The 20,681-nt window shown below is 37.5% G+C and overlaps 1 protein-coding gene across 3 annotated transcripts in view; it reads left to right on the top strand.

Moving 5' to 3' along the window:
- Positions 1-628: 628 nt before the first annotated feature.
- Positions 629-20,681, top strand: part of helz (helicase with zinc finger) — a 75,553-nt gene continuing 55,500 nt past the window's right edge. For all 3 annotated transcript variants that reach the window (XM_081362791.1, XM_081362790.1, XM_081362789.1), the window contains exons 1-10: positions 629-747; positions 8,398-8,604; positions 9,714-9,750; positions 14,093-14,217; positions 15,456-15,512; positions 15,736-15,784; positions 15,930-16,005; positions 17,782-17,980; positions 19,171-19,278; positions 20,232-20,532. In XM_081362791.1, coding sequence (XP_081218917.1) covers positions 8,416-8,604; positions 9,714-9,750; positions 14,093-14,217; positions 15,456-15,512; positions 15,736-15,784; positions 15,930-16,005; positions 17,782-17,980; positions 19,171-19,278; positions 20,232-20,532 — 1,141 coding nt within the window. In that variant the 5' untranslated portion in view covers positions 629-747; positions 8,398-8,415. The remainder of the gene's footprint in view (positions 748-8,397; positions 8,605-9,713; positions 9,751-14,092; positions 14,218-15,455; positions 15,513-15,735; positions 15,785-15,929; positions 16,006-17,781; positions 17,981-19,170; positions 19,279-20,231; positions 20,533-20,681) is intronic.

Below are 20,681 nucleotides of genomic sequence, written 5' to 3'. Positions count from 1 at the left end.
CTTTATTTTAAGGTGATGTAGTTACATGTTACTACATGTGCTTACTATAGTAATACTAATAACGGTAAATTATGTATAATTACAAGTAACTAAACCAAACCCTAACAGTAACTCTATATACATGTAGCCTAGTTAATTAATATTACTTATTTACTTATTACTTATACTACTTATTTGAGTAACAATGTATCTACGTCACCTTATTTTACACTTTATTTTAAGGTGTCATTGTTACAGTGCAATATATTTAAGTACTGAGTAATATCAGAGACAATTTAATTGGTAATATTAAGCAACTACATGTACTTGTACATGTAAGTACATGATGTAATTATGCACAATTTACTGTGGTAAGTACATGTAACATTGTGTAACAAGGACACTGTAAAATAAAGTTACCAAATAAAGTGTAACCAAATTTTATCTCAAGAACAACCTTAAAAAGAAAAGATAAGAACATTCTTAAAGGAAATGTTTTTAAAATGTGTAGAAAATAAGAAGAAAATAGCAGTTAAGAATAATTTTATTCTTAAGAATGTTTCGTGAATCTGCATGAGGCTCCTGCAGTGTGTGTGTGTGTGTGTGTGTGTGTGTGTGTGTGTGTGTGTGTGTGTGTGTGTGTGTGTGTGAGAGAGTGTGTTGGTTCCGAGCGAGTGCTGGCAGGAAGCGGTGCGCAGAAATATCTGACCCATAATGCACTGCGACAGCTGACAAGTGGATCCAAGATGGCGTAGAAAGTAAAGCTAGGTAAGTGCAGACTTCCTCCAACACCTTTCTGCCGCGCGGCGTTCGCCCTCCTCGGCTCTCTCCTCCGTCGATCCCGCCATCGACACGCGGCTGTCAGCTCGTGTAACACGCGCGTCGGAACGCGAGGTATCGCGGCGCGCATTAGCACGATTACTGTGATGATGAAAAGGCCTGATCGCAGCTGCGCTACTCTGACTAGCAGCTAAAGATGTTCGCGTGGAACTGCGATCTGCACTTCACATCCGTGTTGATCATCACACACACACGCCGACAGACGCATAAGTGCTGAGTCAGAGTGCAAATGAGTGAGATTCAGGAAAGATAGTTTTGTAAATTGTGCAGGATGATGTGTATATATATGTGTGTGTGTGTGTGTGTGTCCGGGGGCGGCTGGAACTCAAGGCCATGAGAGCAGCAGCGATCATCGCAGAAGGCATACGCGTTTTATTATCTTCCTCTTTTATGTAGAAGCGATCGCTTATTATCATCAGCGTCATGTAATCATATATTAAATCTCGCTGCACGCGTTGGCTGATTGTGAGTATTCGCGTTGATGTGGCGGAACACACGCAGTTGTTGTTGTTCTTTCTGAACGGACACAGTGGCGGTGTTTCAAAACCTAGCGGGCTGCCTTCCTAGACATCACGTTTTGTCCATCGGAAGCGGATTTTGAACGTTCGAATCGCGCGTTCTATTCGACCTGGTCAAACGTATGAATCGAACGATGGAACGTGTACGTGCGGAACGCGTCTGTGACGGTGATTCCTCTCTAATGTTGTCTTGGTAGGCAGCTCGATAGCTTTTGAGACGCGGCCACACACTCACACTCAGACGGGACATCTATTATTAACTGACCCGGAATCCAAATATAGAGTGTTTATATATTTTACTGAGCCTCTGTTGCCTTGTTTGGTGCGCTCGTGGTTAATTAGATGTTGGTTTGCTAAGACTGTGTGTTATTGTGTGTGTGATATCTGACAGTCCCGTCGTAAAGTGTGTGTGACTGAGAGACCCTGGACGAGGTGTGTTAAACATGAAAATTGAACGTTATGCAAATATCAACTGTGGTGCAGTTATGTGTATCATGTTACATGGTTATATGGTACTTTATTAATATTTTCTTCAGTTTTGCTTTTAGCAGCCTGCTACAAACTTTTATTTATACAACGTTTGAAGACATTTACGCTACATAAAAAAAAAAATTATATAATGTAGGCTATAACACATCAGTAATTCATGTGATTCATCAAATTTATATATCATGTTTAAATGTATACAATTTTCGTCCTTCAATGGTAAACCGTTTATGAAGTTTGCAGTTTATTACATTCTTGAGTCCCCAGGCCACATTATTTTAGAAATGTAAAATAAAAATGGATGTTATGATAAAAGTAGCTGAATTCATGCACTGGTGTAAAGCTAAAATTTAAGACAGAATGATAGTAAACTGTAAAGACAAATAAACATTTGTGTAATAGTTTCATATATATATGTGTATATATAGGCCTATATATAAAAGTTAGACAATATAACAATAACTATGATATTTTGTTGTAGACTATAGTTTCAATAATAGATTTGCAAAGCAGCGAGTGACATTTCTAAATAATTATATTAGTGTACTGTACACTATTACAGAATATCATATGTGTGTGTGTATATATATATATATATATATATATATATATATATATATATATATATATATATATATATATATATATATATATATATATATTCTCATGATAAATAATGTTTGTTACTAGGGATGTCTCAATCAAGTTTTTTTGTGCCTCTCATCAGAGTTGAACTGAATATTGAGTATCTGTCGATACCGATCCCCGATACGATACTTTTCTAGTGTTTGGTGCACACTTCAAGTAGGTCTACATTAAAGATATTAAAATCATTCCAATCTATACAAGGATGTGCAGAGAGTTTATCAGAGGCAGGAGCTCAAATGTAAAAAAAAAAGAAGAACATGTATATATTTTTTTTTGTCATCTGACATCAATTCCTATATAACAATTACAGTAAATAATACATTTATAGGCCTATAGTACCGGTCAAAAGTTTGGAAACATTACCATTTAAGTTTTTGAAAGAAGTATATTCTGCTCATCAAGCCTGCATTTATATGATCAAAAATACAGAAAAACTGTAATATTGTGAAAAATTATTACAATTTATAATAACGATTTTCTATTTTAATATAATTTAAAATATAATTTTTTTCTGTGATCCAAGCTGAATTTTCGGCATCATTACTCCATTCTTCAGTGTCTCATGATCCTTCAGAAATCATTCTTATGATGATTTGATACTCAAAAAAATACAAATATATACACACACACACACACACAGGCACATGTAAATACGTGTAGATCTAAAAATCAGTTACAATGTTAGACGTTGTAAATGTAAACAGACTGTATGGTCACAATTACGAATATGGGACTACTGATGTAAACTTCTTATTTTATAAACTTATTGTATTTTACTTGTCAGTCAAGTCCGAGCAAGCAAGACGCAACACGGTTATGGCAATGATGTCTCGGACAGTCTGACGGCAGATAAAAATAAACAAAAAATAATTAACTTTCCAGTGTAATTTGTTACAAAATTGTGGCACGCTAAAACAGACCTCGGGTGCGTCTCAATCAGCTTCCTAGTTCAGTAGTCAGTGCACTCATCAGGGAGTCGGCCATTTTAGGGCTGTACCACTATCAATCGCAGAATCCTAACAGTGCACTGAAACGGTCGCTTCCTAAAAAGTCCCACAATGCACCGCGGAAACCAGGGAGCATCAATGCTCACTATGTTCCCTTAACAGAAGTTTAGAAGGGCGAAACAACATAATTCACGTGAGCCAGCTAATTTTTTATACAAACCATTATTCCATTGCATGTCAGAAACGTACATCGCTAGATAGGTAATGAACATAAAATGCTATAATAGACTTGATAATTATGTAACAAGCAAAGTATTTATCAAAATGTATTTTTAATAACATTAAAATAATGTTGGACAGATATCAGTTCTGCTGTTGTTCAGTGAGGAAGTTGTCATGTCGCTGAAAATAGAGCAAACAGTGTCTCATTGTGTAGTGAGCCACACTGTACTTAGCAGTACCTGAACTCATGACCTAGGAAGTTAGGGAGCTAATTGAGACGCACCCCTCATTCACGCACACACATTGAGCTGCTTCTTTACCTTTTAATTGCGGTTGGCAAACCCACTTGAAGTGCATACCGCCACCTACTGCTCAACACCTGCGTGACAGCAGTTGTAAAATAGAGGATCAGGCTTAGGATAGCCGATACCAATCAGGTATAAAAAAAAAATTAAAAAAAAAGGCTAAACCGGCCCCAATACCGATCCTTGAGATCGGCTCGGGACATCCCTATTTGTTACCCTTTCTATACTGTCTGGCAGCAGTGCTGCGATTGATCAGGCGCCAATTGTTATCGGCCGATAATAGCTTGATATAGTTTGATCGGTGGTCTCTATAAAGACTGATCAGATGACTCAAAAATCCAGAGACAATTTTTCTATGCGCAGCTAAAATTGCTTTGCTTCATTCAGCCATAGGGGGATAGGGGGATCTCACGATAAAACTGCGATAATCGACTAGTAGCCTAGTTGTATAATTTCTTCCGATACTGCCCTCTGTAACCTTTTCTCAGTCTAGAAGGCACCAACTTCTAAAATAATTTCACATTTCTACTACATAAATGACCCAATTTAAATACACATTCATCTCTCCAGCGCTGAAATATCCCTCTAACTTCTAAATCCGCTAGATCAGTGATTGTCGTTAAACACAGTCTACTATTATCAAACTGCAAGACGTGTTTGATAATGAATAAAAAGAGTTATTAAAACTACGTTAAGCTGTGAATGTGATACTGTTCCTCGAGCGACTTTCTGTGCGCGCTCCGAGACGAAGGAGAACACGGAGAGGCAAAGTGAACTTTGAGCTTCAGGTTTCGCTCCTAAAAGGTTAAAAACACACAGAAATATCCAAACGCCCGTTTTGGTGAGTGTTCGCTTAAAACACAGGTGGTTACATCTTAAGTGAACATAAACAGCTGGGAAATAAGTGGCATGTGTATCAGTATACTGGATCCGTGCATTCGGTCTTAAAGTGACAGCAGCCTAATATTCCTTCTGCCGTCTGTTTCAATGTTAATCAAACAACAAAATACAAAGAGATTATCACTTATTGCTCTTTAGTAGGATTAATCTATCTTTAATTTATACAGTGAATACTATACAGTGGTTTTACATTTGATTACTCTCTGTTGATAAAGACTGTTCTGTTTTTAATTTGTTATATTAATAAATAAATATTTAAATAAATAAATAAAGAGTTCTCAATTCATGATACTTCCTCATCTCTTCATTTTTTTTTTACACTTAAAATACATTGTTGTTAAGAACAGTATTATTTATTTCAGCGATCGTTTTGGCTAATACTACTTCCAGTGATCGGAGCACCCTTATCTGGCATCATTGTGCATTGATGGTATCAGATGGTAGTACTTTGATAAATACCATGGTGCATAATAATTATAAAATCATTTACACTGGTACACTTCATATTTTAATGATAAAATAGATCCTACTGTTGTACATATTTAAAAACACACGAAATGTCCAAAATACTAAGGCACTAGTACCTTTATTTTATTTACTATTATTTGATAGTGTAATGAAAGTTCCAGTCATAACTGAACTTTAGCTGGCGTCTGCCCATATGACGGTCATCAGTTGATCCAGGACATATGTCGCTTCATGAGTTGCTTAGAATATAATTTTTTTGGAGCGTTCCCCAAAAAAAAACAATGTGGAAAAAGCGTTCCCAGCAGCCTCTGCTAACACAGCCCAGATGGACGTTACAGCTGTGACCTAATTACTACAGAAAAGGAAAAATGACTCCACACAACAATAGTATTTCCACAAACCAGCGCAACCGGTGTGAAAATGTGTATTTAAATGTCTCGGTAGTCGGTACATTCCTCAGGTTTCAGTTTTTCAGATAGACATTCAACAGTTTTTATAGTTGTTTCTGCCTTGAATAGTAATCATAACTTTGAAAATCTCAACTGACCGCTTAATACCAAATTCCAAGATAAAAAGCACTGTGAAACTTTGTGGTTGTCAAGTGTTAGTTGATCCTGTTGTTGATATGTGGTACTGTGATTTTCTACGCCTGTGTGAACTTGAGGAGAGCCGACTTCATACGTCCAGTAATTATCACCAAAACGGCTGATTCAAAGTCAAAAGCCCTGTTCGGACGGGACTAGTTTACCATGGAGAGTTGGTGTAAAGTAATAATTACCAGAGCTTCTCTGTGATTTTAGTCCCGTCTGAATGTGTCATCTCAGTAATCTTATGGACAATGTCAGTAAAGATTACGGCGACTTTTACCTTCAGTAAAAAGGTCTGGTAAAATTACCTCAGGTAATACTAATCCTGTGCGAATAGACCCGCTGTAAATATGTACGTAAATATTTCATGTTGAAAAGTAGTTTTCTGCGTTTTTTTCAAGTATGGAAACGCTTGAAAAAGCATTGTTGCGTTCTAGACGCTGGGACAAGTCTGTGGCAAAACTTTTCCACACACCATTCAGATCAGAAAGAAGATCGAAAGCACTTGTTAGAGGCACGAAACATCTTTTAGCGTTAGGTAAGTGCCTATTACCAACACAATCCAATCTCAAGTTAATTAATACATTGTTCGACCGGACATAACTATTTTATATATATAAAAATAGGTTATATGTGTTTGTGCAAGTGATATCAGGAAGCAATGTAATACACACATGACGACAGGAGGGTGACGGCGGTGTGTAAATCGAGTTACTCTCCCACTTCTGCTAGTTTTACTGAGATATCTTATCCTGTGCGAATTGGCCATTAGTATTACAGACGTCCTGTAGTAAAATCACATTACTCCATCTACCCTAATCCCGTCCAAATAGGGCTAATGAGGAATAATAATAATCAAGTGAACTGAAAATTTAAATTCAGATTTCAGACAGATTTAAAATCTTTTCTTCCCTATTATGACATATATCAGCGTGAAACAGCTTCTCGCACAAGAACAGATGTAGGGTGGGGCTTGATTTTGTCCATGGGGGATTGATTGGATGGTTGTGGTTTGCTATTGGTGGATCTCATGTGAGTGACAGGTTGTCCCGCCCTCACACCAGTAAACGCATCATCAGAGAAGAGAAGAGATGAGCTGCAAGAGGGAGGGGAAGATATTTTGTTTAATGATTGAGGCAAATGAATAAAAAAATGTATGCGCACGTATAAATCACTGCAATATTCCATAAAAAATTAAGAGCATTTCATAGTGTCTTTGAAGTATGACTTATGTGTCCAGGGGCCTCATTTATAAAGCTTGCGTACGCACAAAATGGGGCTGAAAACATGCGTACGCCAGTTCCTGCGCAAAAGGTGGGATTTATAAAGAAAAACTTGACGTGAAAATATGCGCACCTAAACGCAAACTCTGACCCATGCGTACGCACATTTTGGAGACGGAGCAGTTTGGCGACTCCGATGGTGAGTTGGAGTTAAATGTCTTTTTGGTCACTTTTAGAATTTAGAATTAAAATTAAACATAATACAGAAAGATAATACAAATATAATTTCACTCACCAAGCCTGTCACTTGAAGCAAATATTCATTCCTTCTTAAATGTCCGCGCCAGCGAGCGCGTTGGGCCGTTTAGTGAAACTGACGCAGTTCAAATAAATAAAATAATGATTTAAACTATGTTTTACTTCTGATATAAACATTTAGATTAAATATGCTATTCAAATTATGGAGTTAAACACTTAAACATGAAATCATACTGAAAAGTTACAAAAAAAAATTTTTATAGTCAATCAATAGAAATATTTGTTGTGGATGCGATTGTTTTTGAACACTTTTCCTGTGGCGTGCTTTAATATTTTAACCACAGAGATAATTGCTTATCATGATAATACCAGATTGTCTGAGAAAATAGTTTCGTGCAAATAATGCCCAAGGCCTATCTGTTTTCATTAAAAATATAAATCAATTAAAAATACAATTCGGCAAGTGGAAAAGACTTTCTCTGAAATGTATTTTACACTATTTGATTTATGTAGGCTATTCAAAAACAAGGCAAGGATAGACAACTACTTGATTTGTATTAATGTAATGTTTCTTGTACCGTTTATATCATTTGCATATGATTATTCATCCACGTGATAACGTTTAAGTTATCACGTGGATGAATAATAATATGCAAATGATATGTAGATGAGGATCTGCATAGTAAAACTAGGCGTTGTAAGCTCCACATATGGTTATTTCGGGTGGAGACGCATGTACGCACAATCTTCCGCTGACTGGGATTTATAAAGTGAATTCTGCGCAGGTTCTGGCGTACGCACGGTTTTATAAGTCTGAATATTTTTTTGCGTACGCCATTTTTGGCTTTTGTGCGTACGTACACTTTTAGTAAGGTTCCTACGCACAGTTTTATAAATGAGGCCCCAGATGCTCTTTGGGGCCGCTGTACAAGTAAATGCAAAAGCAAATGTCAAGGCACAGAAGTTTGCAACTCGCATATTTTGAAGTGTTTAACCCCTTGTATCTCCCCTGACAGTAACTCTGTCCCAGAGTCATGGAGGACAGGAGGCCACAGAAGTCATGTGACGAGGCCATTGGATCATTAGTGAGGCAGGAGTATGAGGCGGCAGTGGCCCACAGCACAGAGGCCCTGCTGGCCATGGGGCCCCGGACCCCGACCCCCAACACGACCCTCCTCCGAAAGCGTGCCCTGCTCTACCGCATAGCAGCACGACTCCAGCTGGTGAGACTGCACCACACAGAAGCTCATCCATGTTGTGTCCGGATGTGTGGATTTATGACAGTGGGCTCAGCTTTGTATGGAAATTTGGGTTACACTTTATTTTAAGGTGTTATTGTTACAGTGTAATTAATAATAATAAATAATTACTAATTATATATGTGAGTACTGAGTATTAAGCAACTACATGTACTTACTATAGGGTTAGGGTAGGATTAGGGTTTGGTCGAGGGTTAGTTGCATGTAATTATGCATACTTTACTGTTATTACTATGGTAAGTACAGTGAAAAGTACAGTAAAGTGTTAACGAAATTTGTTATTTATTAACTTAAAAGATTTTTTTTTTATTGGTTTGCTTTGGTTTCGATCTACACTAGCATATACAGGTGTGTAAAGTACATTACTGACGTGTTTGGGGAAATATTGAATACTTTGAGATTTGTTTCTAAGGGAAAAAATCCTACTTTTGTATGTTTTGAGGCATCTATGACCTATTCGGAGTGTGTAAGGGACATAGCAGCACTGAAGATCAGGACATACCCAGACCACCAAACAGACATCCATCATGCATCATTATTATTACTTTACAACAACAAAAACAAGCAACTTTGCCCACTTTAAAACATTATCCCTGTTTGGCTGGTGATATCCTGTCCTGTCTCTTTGACCTGCAGTGTTTCTTAATTAAAAGATAAAGCCGTCTTTGAAGATTAGCTTGACCCGAGCGCGAACACTGTTTTTAGTCTGTCACAACTAGACTCAAGTGTCCAACAACTATAAAACAAGTGTGTGTTAAATTTATTGTTTCAGGTGAAAGGTTTCAGTTTGACATTTAGTGTGTTCTGAAGGTCTATATAGTCAGATCGTCAATAAAATTGTCATTACACTAACGTTCTCTAACTTTTGCATGAAGTTTGTTGAGAAAATCTTCAATGTCTATTGATTTTATCAGCCAATTTCAAAACGTTTAAATGCTTGATGTGTAACTTTCACAGTACCCATATTTCCACTTATAATTTCTTATTTTCATCATTATTAGTTTTGCACCCATTAGCATGTTTTGATTAGGAAGGGGTAAAAGTAAATGATTTGTGTTCTTTTGATTCAACAGAAAGACTACGATCAGGCTGATGAAGACTGCAAGCACAGTAAGATACCAAAAAGAGCTCTTCTCTAAAAATTTATTGAACTACAGTTAGTCAACATTTGAAGTGGATCAAAAAAGTTCATCAAAAGCCCTATTCGGACGGGATTAACTTTACAAGGGTAGATGGAGTAATGTGATTTTACCACAGGATGTCCAATACTAATGGCCAATTCGCACGGGATAAGATATCTCAGTAAAACTAGCAGAAGAGGGAGAGTAACTCGATTTACACACCGCCGTCACCCTCCTGTCGTCATGTGTGTATTACATTGCTTCCTGACATCATGTGCGCAAACACATATAACCTATTTTTATATGTATATAAAACAGTTATGTCCGGTCGAACTATGTATTAATTAACTTGAGATTGGATTGTGTTGGTAATAGGCACTTACCTAACGCTAAAAGATGTTTCGTGCCTCTAACAAGTGCTTTCGATCTTCTTTCTGATCTGAATGGTGTGTGGAAAAGTTTTGCCACAGACTTGTCCCAGCGTCTAGAACGCAACAATGCTTTTTCAAGCGTCTCCATACTTGAAAAAAACGCAGAAAACTACTTTTAAACACGAAATATTTACGTACATATTTACAGCGGGTCTATTCGCACGGGATTAGTATTACCTGAGGTCTTTTTTCCGGACGTTTTTACTGAAGATAAAAGTTGCAGTAATCTTTACTGGCATTGTCCATAAGATTACTGAGATGCACATCCGGACGGGACTAAAATCACAGATAAGCTCTGGTAATAATTGCTTTACACCATCTCTCCATGGTAAACTAGTCCCCTCCGAACAGGGCTAGACAAGGACAAGAACGGGTATTGTTCAAAATTCATGTATAACTTTTGATGAAAGTTTTTGATCTACTTCAAATGTTGACTACTGTATATTGAAGTGAAAATAACGTATTTACAAAAAAACAATACAAAACTGTAAAATAGTATCAAAATTGTGCTACCTGTGAAGTTTTCTACCTCTTATGTAGAACCATTCCTATGGAAGTAAAATAATCTCAAATGTTTTTGAAACAAAAAGCCTGTTGAATTGCACTACTTGAAAAATAATAGGCATTGCATTAACCATGCTTGCATTTTAATGCATTGTATTTTTAGGGCTTGCATTTTTATGGGCTGAAATTCAACATGGTTGAATATTTAAGCTGTGAATATTTCAATTAAAAACATTTCAAACACATTTTCATTATTAAAAATTCCATAATCCATATTCACCTTTCATATTTCACTTCCAAAATATTCAAACTGTTTAAAAATACAACCTATAATATTCAACAGGCAATTTTCGGTCCATTTTATTTCGCTTCCACAAATTCGCTTCCACAAATTCAGTGGTTCAAATTCGACAGTAAATTCAACGGAACTGCAGGAAAAGCAATAGATTATCGAGCATACTATCCATCTGCTGTTAGTCAATCCCACCAGCAGGTGGTGCAAAAGCGCGTGTTGTTGACGAAGACCAGCAACTGTTAGAGCAAGCCATTCATTCATTAAACTCATTTAACAGCAATGTAAGTGTATTTGTGATTATTATGACGGCGGTTGTATGTTAAATTCAGTGTCTTCACGGTTACTTTCCCTGTAGCCTACAATCATCTTTCTCTACCGTGAACAAGATTATACGTTAATGTTATTCCCCGAAACTTAATGTTACATTTTTGAGGTTGACGTATATTTCTCTTGGTTGTTTAGTTGCCTTAACTTTATATTGTGGCGATGTGCTGCATGCAAGCTATTAGGGTTTCCCTCAAAACGTCAGGATTCCCCTGCTGGACATATAAAACGCTTAACGTAGCTTAATGGACTAATTACAGTGATATAAAAGACCAAACTCGCAGGCAAGCAGATTGACTCAGAATAACGCGCAAAGTTTAATGCTGAGCGTTTCCCAGTGATAGACTGGCATAAAGTTGACTTGACGTTGGACATTCGCACATTTAGGGACCGTCTCTAAAGTGTATACGTCTTTGGTATACACGTTTCAAACTTCAATAGCATGTGAATAGAACGACTTACAGTCATAACACCAACTGTAAAGTGTTCATGTGGTGCCAGCCATAATGCGCAGCCTTTGGATTTTTGATATTTATTCAAATAAATTAAAGTTTGCTATTGAAGTTAGAAACGTGTATGCCAATGTTGTATGCAACTTTTGAGACGGTCCCTAAATGTGCGAATGTCCAAATGTCAAGCCAATTTTACATTTAGGCTACATTTAGTCATTTATTTAGCAGACGCTTTTATCCAAAGCGATTTACAGTTAAACTAACAATAGGAGGACAACAATATGCAAGTACTATGACTCTTCCCAGTTTAAGCTAATGCAACGTACTACTCTCTCTCTCTCTCTCTCTCTCTCTCTCTCTCTCTCTCTCTCTCTCTCTCTCTCTCTCTCTCTCTCTCTCTCTCTCTCTCTCTCTCTCTCTCTCTCTCTCTCTCTCTCTCTCTCTCTCTCTCTCTCTCTCTCTCTCTCTCTCTATACACACACACACACACACACACACACACACACACGTGTGTGTGTGTGTGTAGAGAGAGAGAGAGAAGAGAAAAGAAAGTGTTAATGATCAAGTGTTGATTTTATGCCAGTATATCACGAAACGCTCTGCATGAAACTTTGCGCATTACGTTCATATTCTTAGTCCATAGTAGCCTACAGCCTACATCCCCATAAAGGTGCGAATTTGGTCTTTCATATCACTGTATTAGTCCATAGCGTTTTGCCCCGACGGAAGGGGAAACCTTGAGTGTGAGGTATTGAGGGAAACCGATTATAATCCTGTTCATGTAGGTAGAGAAAGCTGATAACTAGTGCTGGGCGGTTTGACCAAAAATCAACATCACGGTTTTTTTCTAAATTATACCGGTTTCACGGTTTTTACCGGTTTTTTTTTTTTGTGTGTTTTTTTTTTCTCAAGCATGATGGGTGTTTACCACATTTTCTACTGAGTGAGAGAGGAAATAGTGCAGTAGATTTACTTATAATGCCCTATTTTATTGTCATGAGTGAATATTATAGAAAAAATCCACACTAATATTAATAATACAGGTTTGCAAGGCTGTTTACAAAGAGGTGCCAGCAGGACGCGCTTTAGGAGCGCTTTAGGCGCGCTTTAGGTTTCCCCGGTAACGGCTGTACACAAAGCAGCAACGCTCATAAACACTGCTTTATCAGGAAAGATAAAGAAAGATTCAATCGTAATAACAAAGAAACTTTTCTTAAGACCGTCAGTTCACTTCAGATACGTTAATACAGTATAAAAACACGCGCGCCGCAAGAAAAAAAGACTCTCACCCCCACACGTCTCGTGCCCATTCTAGTCAATGCTTGTGTTTCAGATCGAAGCTTCCCAGAAGCGGCTCTCCGCGCCGCTTCGCTAAATATAGGCGCCTAGTCTATTTTGACGCACCGCGTGGAGGACGGAATAAAACCTTGTCGCAGCCGTAATGCGCCGCAGACGTGTGTTGTAAATGAGGGGTGAGACTGTGTCGCGCAGCGCCGCGTTCCGATTAAAGCGACATACACCGGTTTTGCGGTATATTAAAAATTCATATCGTAACAAAAATAAACACCGGTATTCGGTATGAACCGGTAAACCGCCCAGCACTACTGATAACATGTAGGCTACAAAATGTAACAATGAAGTTATTGAATGAAACATAAACACAGCTTTTGTGTCTTTATCATCTTTTCCGCATATATATACTGATACGGGTAATCATTTTCATTTTATGAATGAATGGCTTGCTCTAACTGTTGCTGGTCTTCGTCAACAACACGCGCTTTTGCACCACCTGCTGGTGGGATTGACTAACAGCAGATGGATAGTATGCTCGATAATCTATTGCTTTTCCTGCAGTTCCGTTGAATTTACTGTCGAATTTGAACCACTGAATTTGTGGAAGCGAATTTGTGGAAGCGAAATAAAATGGACCGAAAATTGCCTGTTGAATATTATAGGTTGTATTTTTAAACAGTTTGAATATTTTGGAAGTGAAATATGAAAGGTGAATATGGATTATGGAATTTTTAATAATGAAAATGTGTTTGAAATGTTTTTAATTGAAATATTCACAGCTTAAATATTCAACCATGTTGAATTTCAGCCCATAAAAATGCAAGCCCTAAAAATACAATGCATTAAAATGCAAGCATGGTTAATGCAATGCCTATTATTTTTCAAGTAGTGCAATTCAACAGGCTTTTTGTTTCAAAAACATTTGAGATTATTTTACTTCCATACATTCCTCTCAGCAGACCGCTCAGGATTATGGGATGCCTGGTTTGTGTGTGGGCTGGTTTGATCTCTTGAGTGTGTTTGTTCATGTAGTGTTTGCCGAGGAGCTGGGGAAGGGAGATGGCAGTTTCATGGCAGGGCTTCAGAGTATGCTACTGGACGGAAGCTTACAAGAAGTGTGCAGCGTTCTCTCTAAGGCCCTCTATGGAGAACCACTGGTAAACCAACCCAGAATTCCTTTCCTAATGAGTTGGCTTAATGTATTGTGCTCTAGACTGACATTGTGAAATGTATTTCACATTTAAATCATGCTTGTATAAGCTTACTTTTGGACATGAGTTAATTTGAATGTGTGGAATTGTAAAAAAATATATAAATAAATTGTAAACTGCACTGTTAAATCCACAATTTTGCTCTCAACTTTACAGTTGTAATCTTTACAATTGCACTGTAAACTACAGTTTTGCTCAACTTTAGGTGCTCTGTAAACTTTACAGGTTTGCTTTAAAATGTACAGTTGCACTGTAAACTACAATTTTGTTCTCAATTTGAGGTGTTCTGTGAACTTTACAGTCTTACAATTGTACAAGCTTTACAATCACACTGTAAACATTCACAATTTTTGCTCTTAACTTTTAAATTGCTTTGTAAACATTACAAACTACAATTTTGCTCAACTTTTGGTTCTCTGTAAGCTTGACAGTTTTACAATTTTGCACGCTTTACAATTGCACTGTGAAATTCACGTTGTAAACATTACAAACTATAATTTTTCTCTCAACTTTAGGCGCTCTTAACAGTTTTACAATTGTGCATGTTTTACAATTGTACTGTAAACTTCAGTTTTGCTCTCAACTTTAAAATTTTGCTCTCTACTTTAGGTGTTCTGTGAGCTATTATGCAAGCTTTACAATTGCACTGTAAACATTCACAATTTTGCTCTTAACTCATTACAAACTACAATTTTGCTCTCAACTTTAGGCGCTCTTGACAGTTTTGCCTACAATTGTACCGTTGTGCTGTAAACTTTACAGTTGCACTGTAAACTTCAAATTTTCTTTCAACTTTTGGTGCTCTGTAAGCTTTACTGTTTTAAATTTAAGTGCTCTGTAAGATTTACCATTTGGCTCTGAAATGTACCGTTGTGCTGTAAATGTTACAATTGCACTGTAAACTTCAATTTTGTTTTTAACTTTAGGTGCTCTGTAAACTTTACAGTTTTACAATTGCACTGTAAAATTCACAATGTTGCTCTCAACTTTACAGTTGCTTTATAAAGTTTACAGTTGCGCTGTAAACTTCAATTTCCCTCTAAACTTTACAATTTCACTCTCAACTTTAAGAGCCCTGTCGCCTTGACCATTTTTGCAGTTGTCCTGTAAAACTTGCACATTTACATTGTAAACGTTTTACTTTTAAATTGCTGAAATTAACTAAACCATTTTGCTTGTCATAGAATGGGATCATGACGAAAGACATGACGAGACTGAAGAGGCTTCTCTCAGAAATAGAGGTCAGTTTGATTTACTACGATTGTCTTATATTTCCCATATGAAAGGAATTATGTGCAGTTCTCATTTCTCTGTGAAAAGCACATGGGTCACCCTTGACTTCAGATGACTTTCATAATCCAAGAACTAGTACCTCTCGCCACAGCTTTTGTGCGTGTCTAAGAGACACGTTAGACAATAGTGTGTGTTTTTGCGCATTAATCACAAGCGTTGTCTCGATTGCAGGCTGTGAGGACTAAAATGTCGTCAGAGGTGGTTGAAGAGAATGAGGAGGGTGAGTTCCTCTTCTGTTTCACAATACATCCAGGATCCATTTTCACCTCTGATGGTCTGGCTCTTCTGTGAGCTTGGTGTTTGCACTGACATGCTATCTCTCTCTTTCTTGTTCTCTTGCTTTCTTTGTGATGTTCTCCGGGCAGATGTTCAGGAAGGCTGGCAGTTTCGTCCTCCTCCTCGTGGGGTCACGAGTAGTGAGGAATACACGTTGTGTAAAAGGTACACTAGTCCTGTCAGCAAATAGTAATGATTAGAGATGCACCGATTACAATTTTCTGGGCCGATTCCGATTTCCGATTTTTCATTAAGTTTGACCTGCCGATACCGATTTTAGCCGATTCCGATTTCATTTTTTCTAACCACTTTACAGCACACACAAATATTTATTTTATATCATTTCTATAATAAAACATTTTACAATTTGCATAGTTCACACACATCTAAAGTGCAGTGTTGTGGAAGAACCATTTCCTTTTCACATTCAATATCCAATAATTTTATATATATGTATTTAGCAAACGAAACGTCTGTATGAAAACAGGGAATGGCAATAAAATAATATATAAATAAAAAACAAAATAAATATAGCCTTGCAGTATTAAGATATTTCTCAAAGCACACACACACTCAGGCCCATTGCAATCACTTGTACAAACTGAATAATAAAACAAGTTTAAAGGGTACATTTTCTATAAATATTAGTCTTTGTTTTCTTTTCTGACATAGCCTGCTCCAGTTCGTTAAAACACGCAAATTCTGTGCATTTTGGGCACTTTTTTTGTGAAACCCTATAAGGCTATTTTCCATCAAAAGTGTGCTTTCCCTTTAATTGAGCGTGAGCAGTGCAGCAAATAGACTTGGCGCCGAAACACGCGCTTCACTGCTCGCAACGCTCCTGCTTGAGACGCTCACTGCTCCTGCTTCCGTTGTGAATGCACTCAATGATTAACATGCACGGCGAAAAAAAATACGCGCTTGCGGTCTGAACGGACGTAATTCACGAGGTTTTCTACATGTGCTCCGTGTGCACGTGTGATGCTGATGTTGCGCGATGTTAATTATGCCGCGCCCGAGTGCATTTGACCGGCATAAAATCGGCATTTGTCAGACTGACCGGCCGGTCGCCGGTTACGGCCGATCACGTGAAATTGGCCAATTCCGGTCACCAGCCGATCAATCGGTGCATCTCTAGTAATGATTTTAGTCTGGCTGACACCAGAAATAATCGAATTATAATGCCACATTTTAATAGTACCATAATTAGTGTGATTTATTTTGTCACTTTGTCAAAACTTTTGATTTTCTACACCGCTTCCTTGTCCAGGTGATCAGATCATGTGTTTTGTTGCTCTCTGATCGATTATAATCAGGGTTTGAAATTAAAAATCAACTGTGGCGGGTAACGCTGTCAAATCACTAGCCAATTCGTCGTGTTACTTATTATGTTTACTCACTTTGCTTGTATATAGTTTGTGTAAGCCAATTCTGCGCAGATTTAGTGCAAATACTCAACTTGTAAGTCATCATGATATATTAAATAAAGTGTATTGCGCAGAATCTGGCTTGCTTGAACACACACGTCACTTCGCAACAAATAACGGCGCACTTGTTCATTTGCATTGAAGCAATTTGGTTAACAGAAAAGACATTATTTTCCAACATCCTACATTGTTCTTTGTACTGTCTTGATCTGTCCACCTAAAACACATTTTTGGTGATGAGGATGAAGGGAGGAGGGAGTAGATGGCTGGATGACGGGATATTGTTTGAATAAGATTTTTTATTTATTTATATATATATATATATATATATATATATAGCTGTGATGTAGTTAATATGGTTAATTTCTTTTTTTCTTTTTTTCTTTTTTTTTGGCTAGTAGAAGTTCTGAATGGCTGTTAACTTAAAAAACGTAGTAGTCAAATTGGCTGGTGAGTGAAACAAGTTAATGTGAAACCCTGATTATAATGTGGTGTTTTGTCTGTATTTTGTCAGGTTTTTAGAGCAGGGTCTGTGTCGGTACGGAGCTCAGTGCACCTCGGCTCACTCTCAGGAGGAGCTGACAGAATGGCAACAGCGCTACGCCTCTCGACTCATCCGCCTCAAGCAGCAGCAGGAAGGCAAACACTTCACCGAGAACTACATGGAGGCACTCATCGAGAAATGGATCAACTCCCTCACGCCGGAGAGAGTGGTACAGTCCTCCTCACCGAATATCTTAACAGTTCACTAGAGAAGTGTTTTGTTTCACTTTAGTAAACCGGTTACATTGAAGTAGTGATGCACAACGAAATTTCGGCAAGCGAAAATATTTGAATGAAGTTTTGAGGAGCTGAAATCATTGGCTGAAACTGTGACTGTTAATTGTCGGTTCTCCAATGGCGGGGTTTGACCGTCAGTGTATTTCATTCACACAATGTAGATAAGCTACAACAGATAAACATGTCAATAATGTGCCTACCATCCAGAAAGCACAAGTATGACTGAAATGTATTAAATCTCATGTAATCACTCAATCAGGGTTTCAACCGCAGAAAGATGTCCAAAAAACAGCTTGTAAACAATGTCATGTTATATTAGCTTTCTTTACTTTGTTACATACGTCATGTTTACCTTTGGAAAGCCATTCAATGTCCTTAAACTCAATAGTCAGCTAGAAGATAGCTATAAAGCTATGCATTTTGCTAAATATTTTTAATTTAATAATAATTATAATTAATATGATTTACTTAGCCTGTTGTCGACATTATTTAACGTATGTTTGAATAAATCTGTCATGAAAAGTTTTTATTACATCCACCGTTTAAAAGTTATCATAATCAAATATCATTAAAAAGTTGCTGTGATTAATTAAACTTGACAGCGAAGAGAACCGATCATCTTTCTCTTTAACTACTAGTTTTAGCACCAAATAAGCATGAATGAACATCAGAAGGTGTTGAAAGAAACAGCAACTTGACGAAATGTATCGTCTCATAAAATCACTCAGGAAAGACGTCAATAAAACAGTTTACGTTACATTTACCTCAGACAAACCATTTAATGTCCAGAAATTCATTAGTTAGGTAGAAAAAATAACTCTAGAGAGGAGCATTTTGCTAATTTAACTTATTAAAAAGTTGATGTGATTTAATTAATTGCTTAAGTATAATGTATTTTTGCTTTCGGCTCTTGGTAAATAACTTTAATTTCGGTTTTGGTGTTTTTGTAATAAAAAATATATTTCGGTGTATCACTGCTCGGAAGTTACTGAAGTCCCTTCCTCGAAACCGGAGTGTAGTTTAAATTTTTACACACAGTCAATACAGTCAGAAGCGGTTAAATGTGAGCCATCCCAGATGTTCCTGCTTGTCTATTGATTTGATGGTTTGTGTTGTTGTGCAGATGAATGACTGTGTGGAGGGAGTTACGCTGGAGCACAACTCCGATCTCTTGATTACCGTCAACACCAAGAAATCATCTCACTCCTGGACATTCACGCTCTTCTGCAAGGTTAGGACAATCTAGTGCTGTGTTGTTGTTTTTGTTGTTGTTTTTTTCACAAGCCACAGAGTGTGAAGAGTCAAATTAGTATTCATATCTGATAATGTTCAAAGGAAAAGTCTCACTATTTACTATAGAAAAATACTTGTTAAGGTTTCAGCAATGATACAGGTCTTAAATTGAGGTCATAAAAATCTTAAATATCTTAAGCGGTATAATAATAGTCTTAATTATCGTTTCAAGAGGTCTTAAATTTGGGGACGAAAAACCAGGAATCGCGGATTAATGTGATAATTAAACTTTTGAAAGGCTATCATTTAAAGTCCCCCTGTAGTCAATAATTGTATCTCTTAAAACTCATCTCTGATCTCCAAAATGACATATTTAAAAGTTTTTCATGCCTTAAAATAGCTTGAATGTAACTCTACACCCTTGCCTCATTTAGTATACGAGGTTCTATGAATATGCAAATGAGTCCCGCCTCCACTCACTCACTCAGCTCAGAGATCCACTGGTTGTCGATCACATGTTGATCTGATTGGTTACAAGGTAGTTTGTGACGTCAGAAACACCAGCGATTTCAAACCGTGTTTTTGAGACTGTCTTTGATTCACTGCAGTTTTAAGGAGATAATACTCAGCAATGGTGTCGACTTATGAATCTGCACATATTTTGTCTTAAAGCATAATAAAACACCACATAGACATATAAACAACATTAAAAGCCTGATTTTCACCACAGGGGGACTTTAAATTTGATTTTAAAACCCTGCAGATACCCTGATAAAGGCAAATAATTATACTAAATAGTATACAAAAACTTTTTTTTTCTTTGTTGAATTTCCTGTTTCCTGCATATGTAATTAAAACGGATGCTTTTTCTTGCGTTCAGAGTGTTAGTGTTCTTAAAAGGATTTAAATCTCTCAGCCAGTGCAAACAGGAATTTGTTTTGTCCCAAACAGCCGGTCCGCACGCTACACCGCATCGCTCTTCTTTACGACGCCAACCGGCCACATTTCTCGGTCACGGCGGTGTCGGCCGGGGACGCGTCGGCCCAGGTCCCTCAGGAGGTGTGTGAGGGCGGCTGCCAGGAGTGGAGCGCAACCGGCCTGGTGCAGAACGGCATGGACCACTGCCTTTACACTGTGGTGGTCTCCTTTAGTACAGAGATCTTCGGGACCTTCAGACAGACTGTGGTTTTTGATTTTGGCTCTGAGCCCGTGCTCATGCAGCGAGTGATGGTGGACGCCGCCTCCATCGAAGGTAGGACAGCGGGAAAAGGCTTCAGAATTACTTGTTAAAGAATTGGAAATGGTTTTACTCTAATCTCATGTGGTTCCATGCATGTATGACTTTACAAAAGGAAATTTGAGAGATTTTAGTTTCATTTTTAATTGTTTGTTTTTACTTAA

The sequence above is a fragment of the Scardinius erythrophthalmus genome, assembly GCF_964197995.2.
Source record: "Scardinius erythrophthalmus genome assembly, chromosome: 1".
In the NCBI taxonomy this organism is placed as follows: Eukaryota; Metazoa; Chordata; class Actinopteri; order Cypriniformes; family Leuciscidae; genus Scardinius; species Scardinius erythrophthalmus.
The sequence above is the reverse complement of the archived record's forward strand: the minus strand, read 5'-3'. Positions and strand labels throughout refer to the sequence as shown.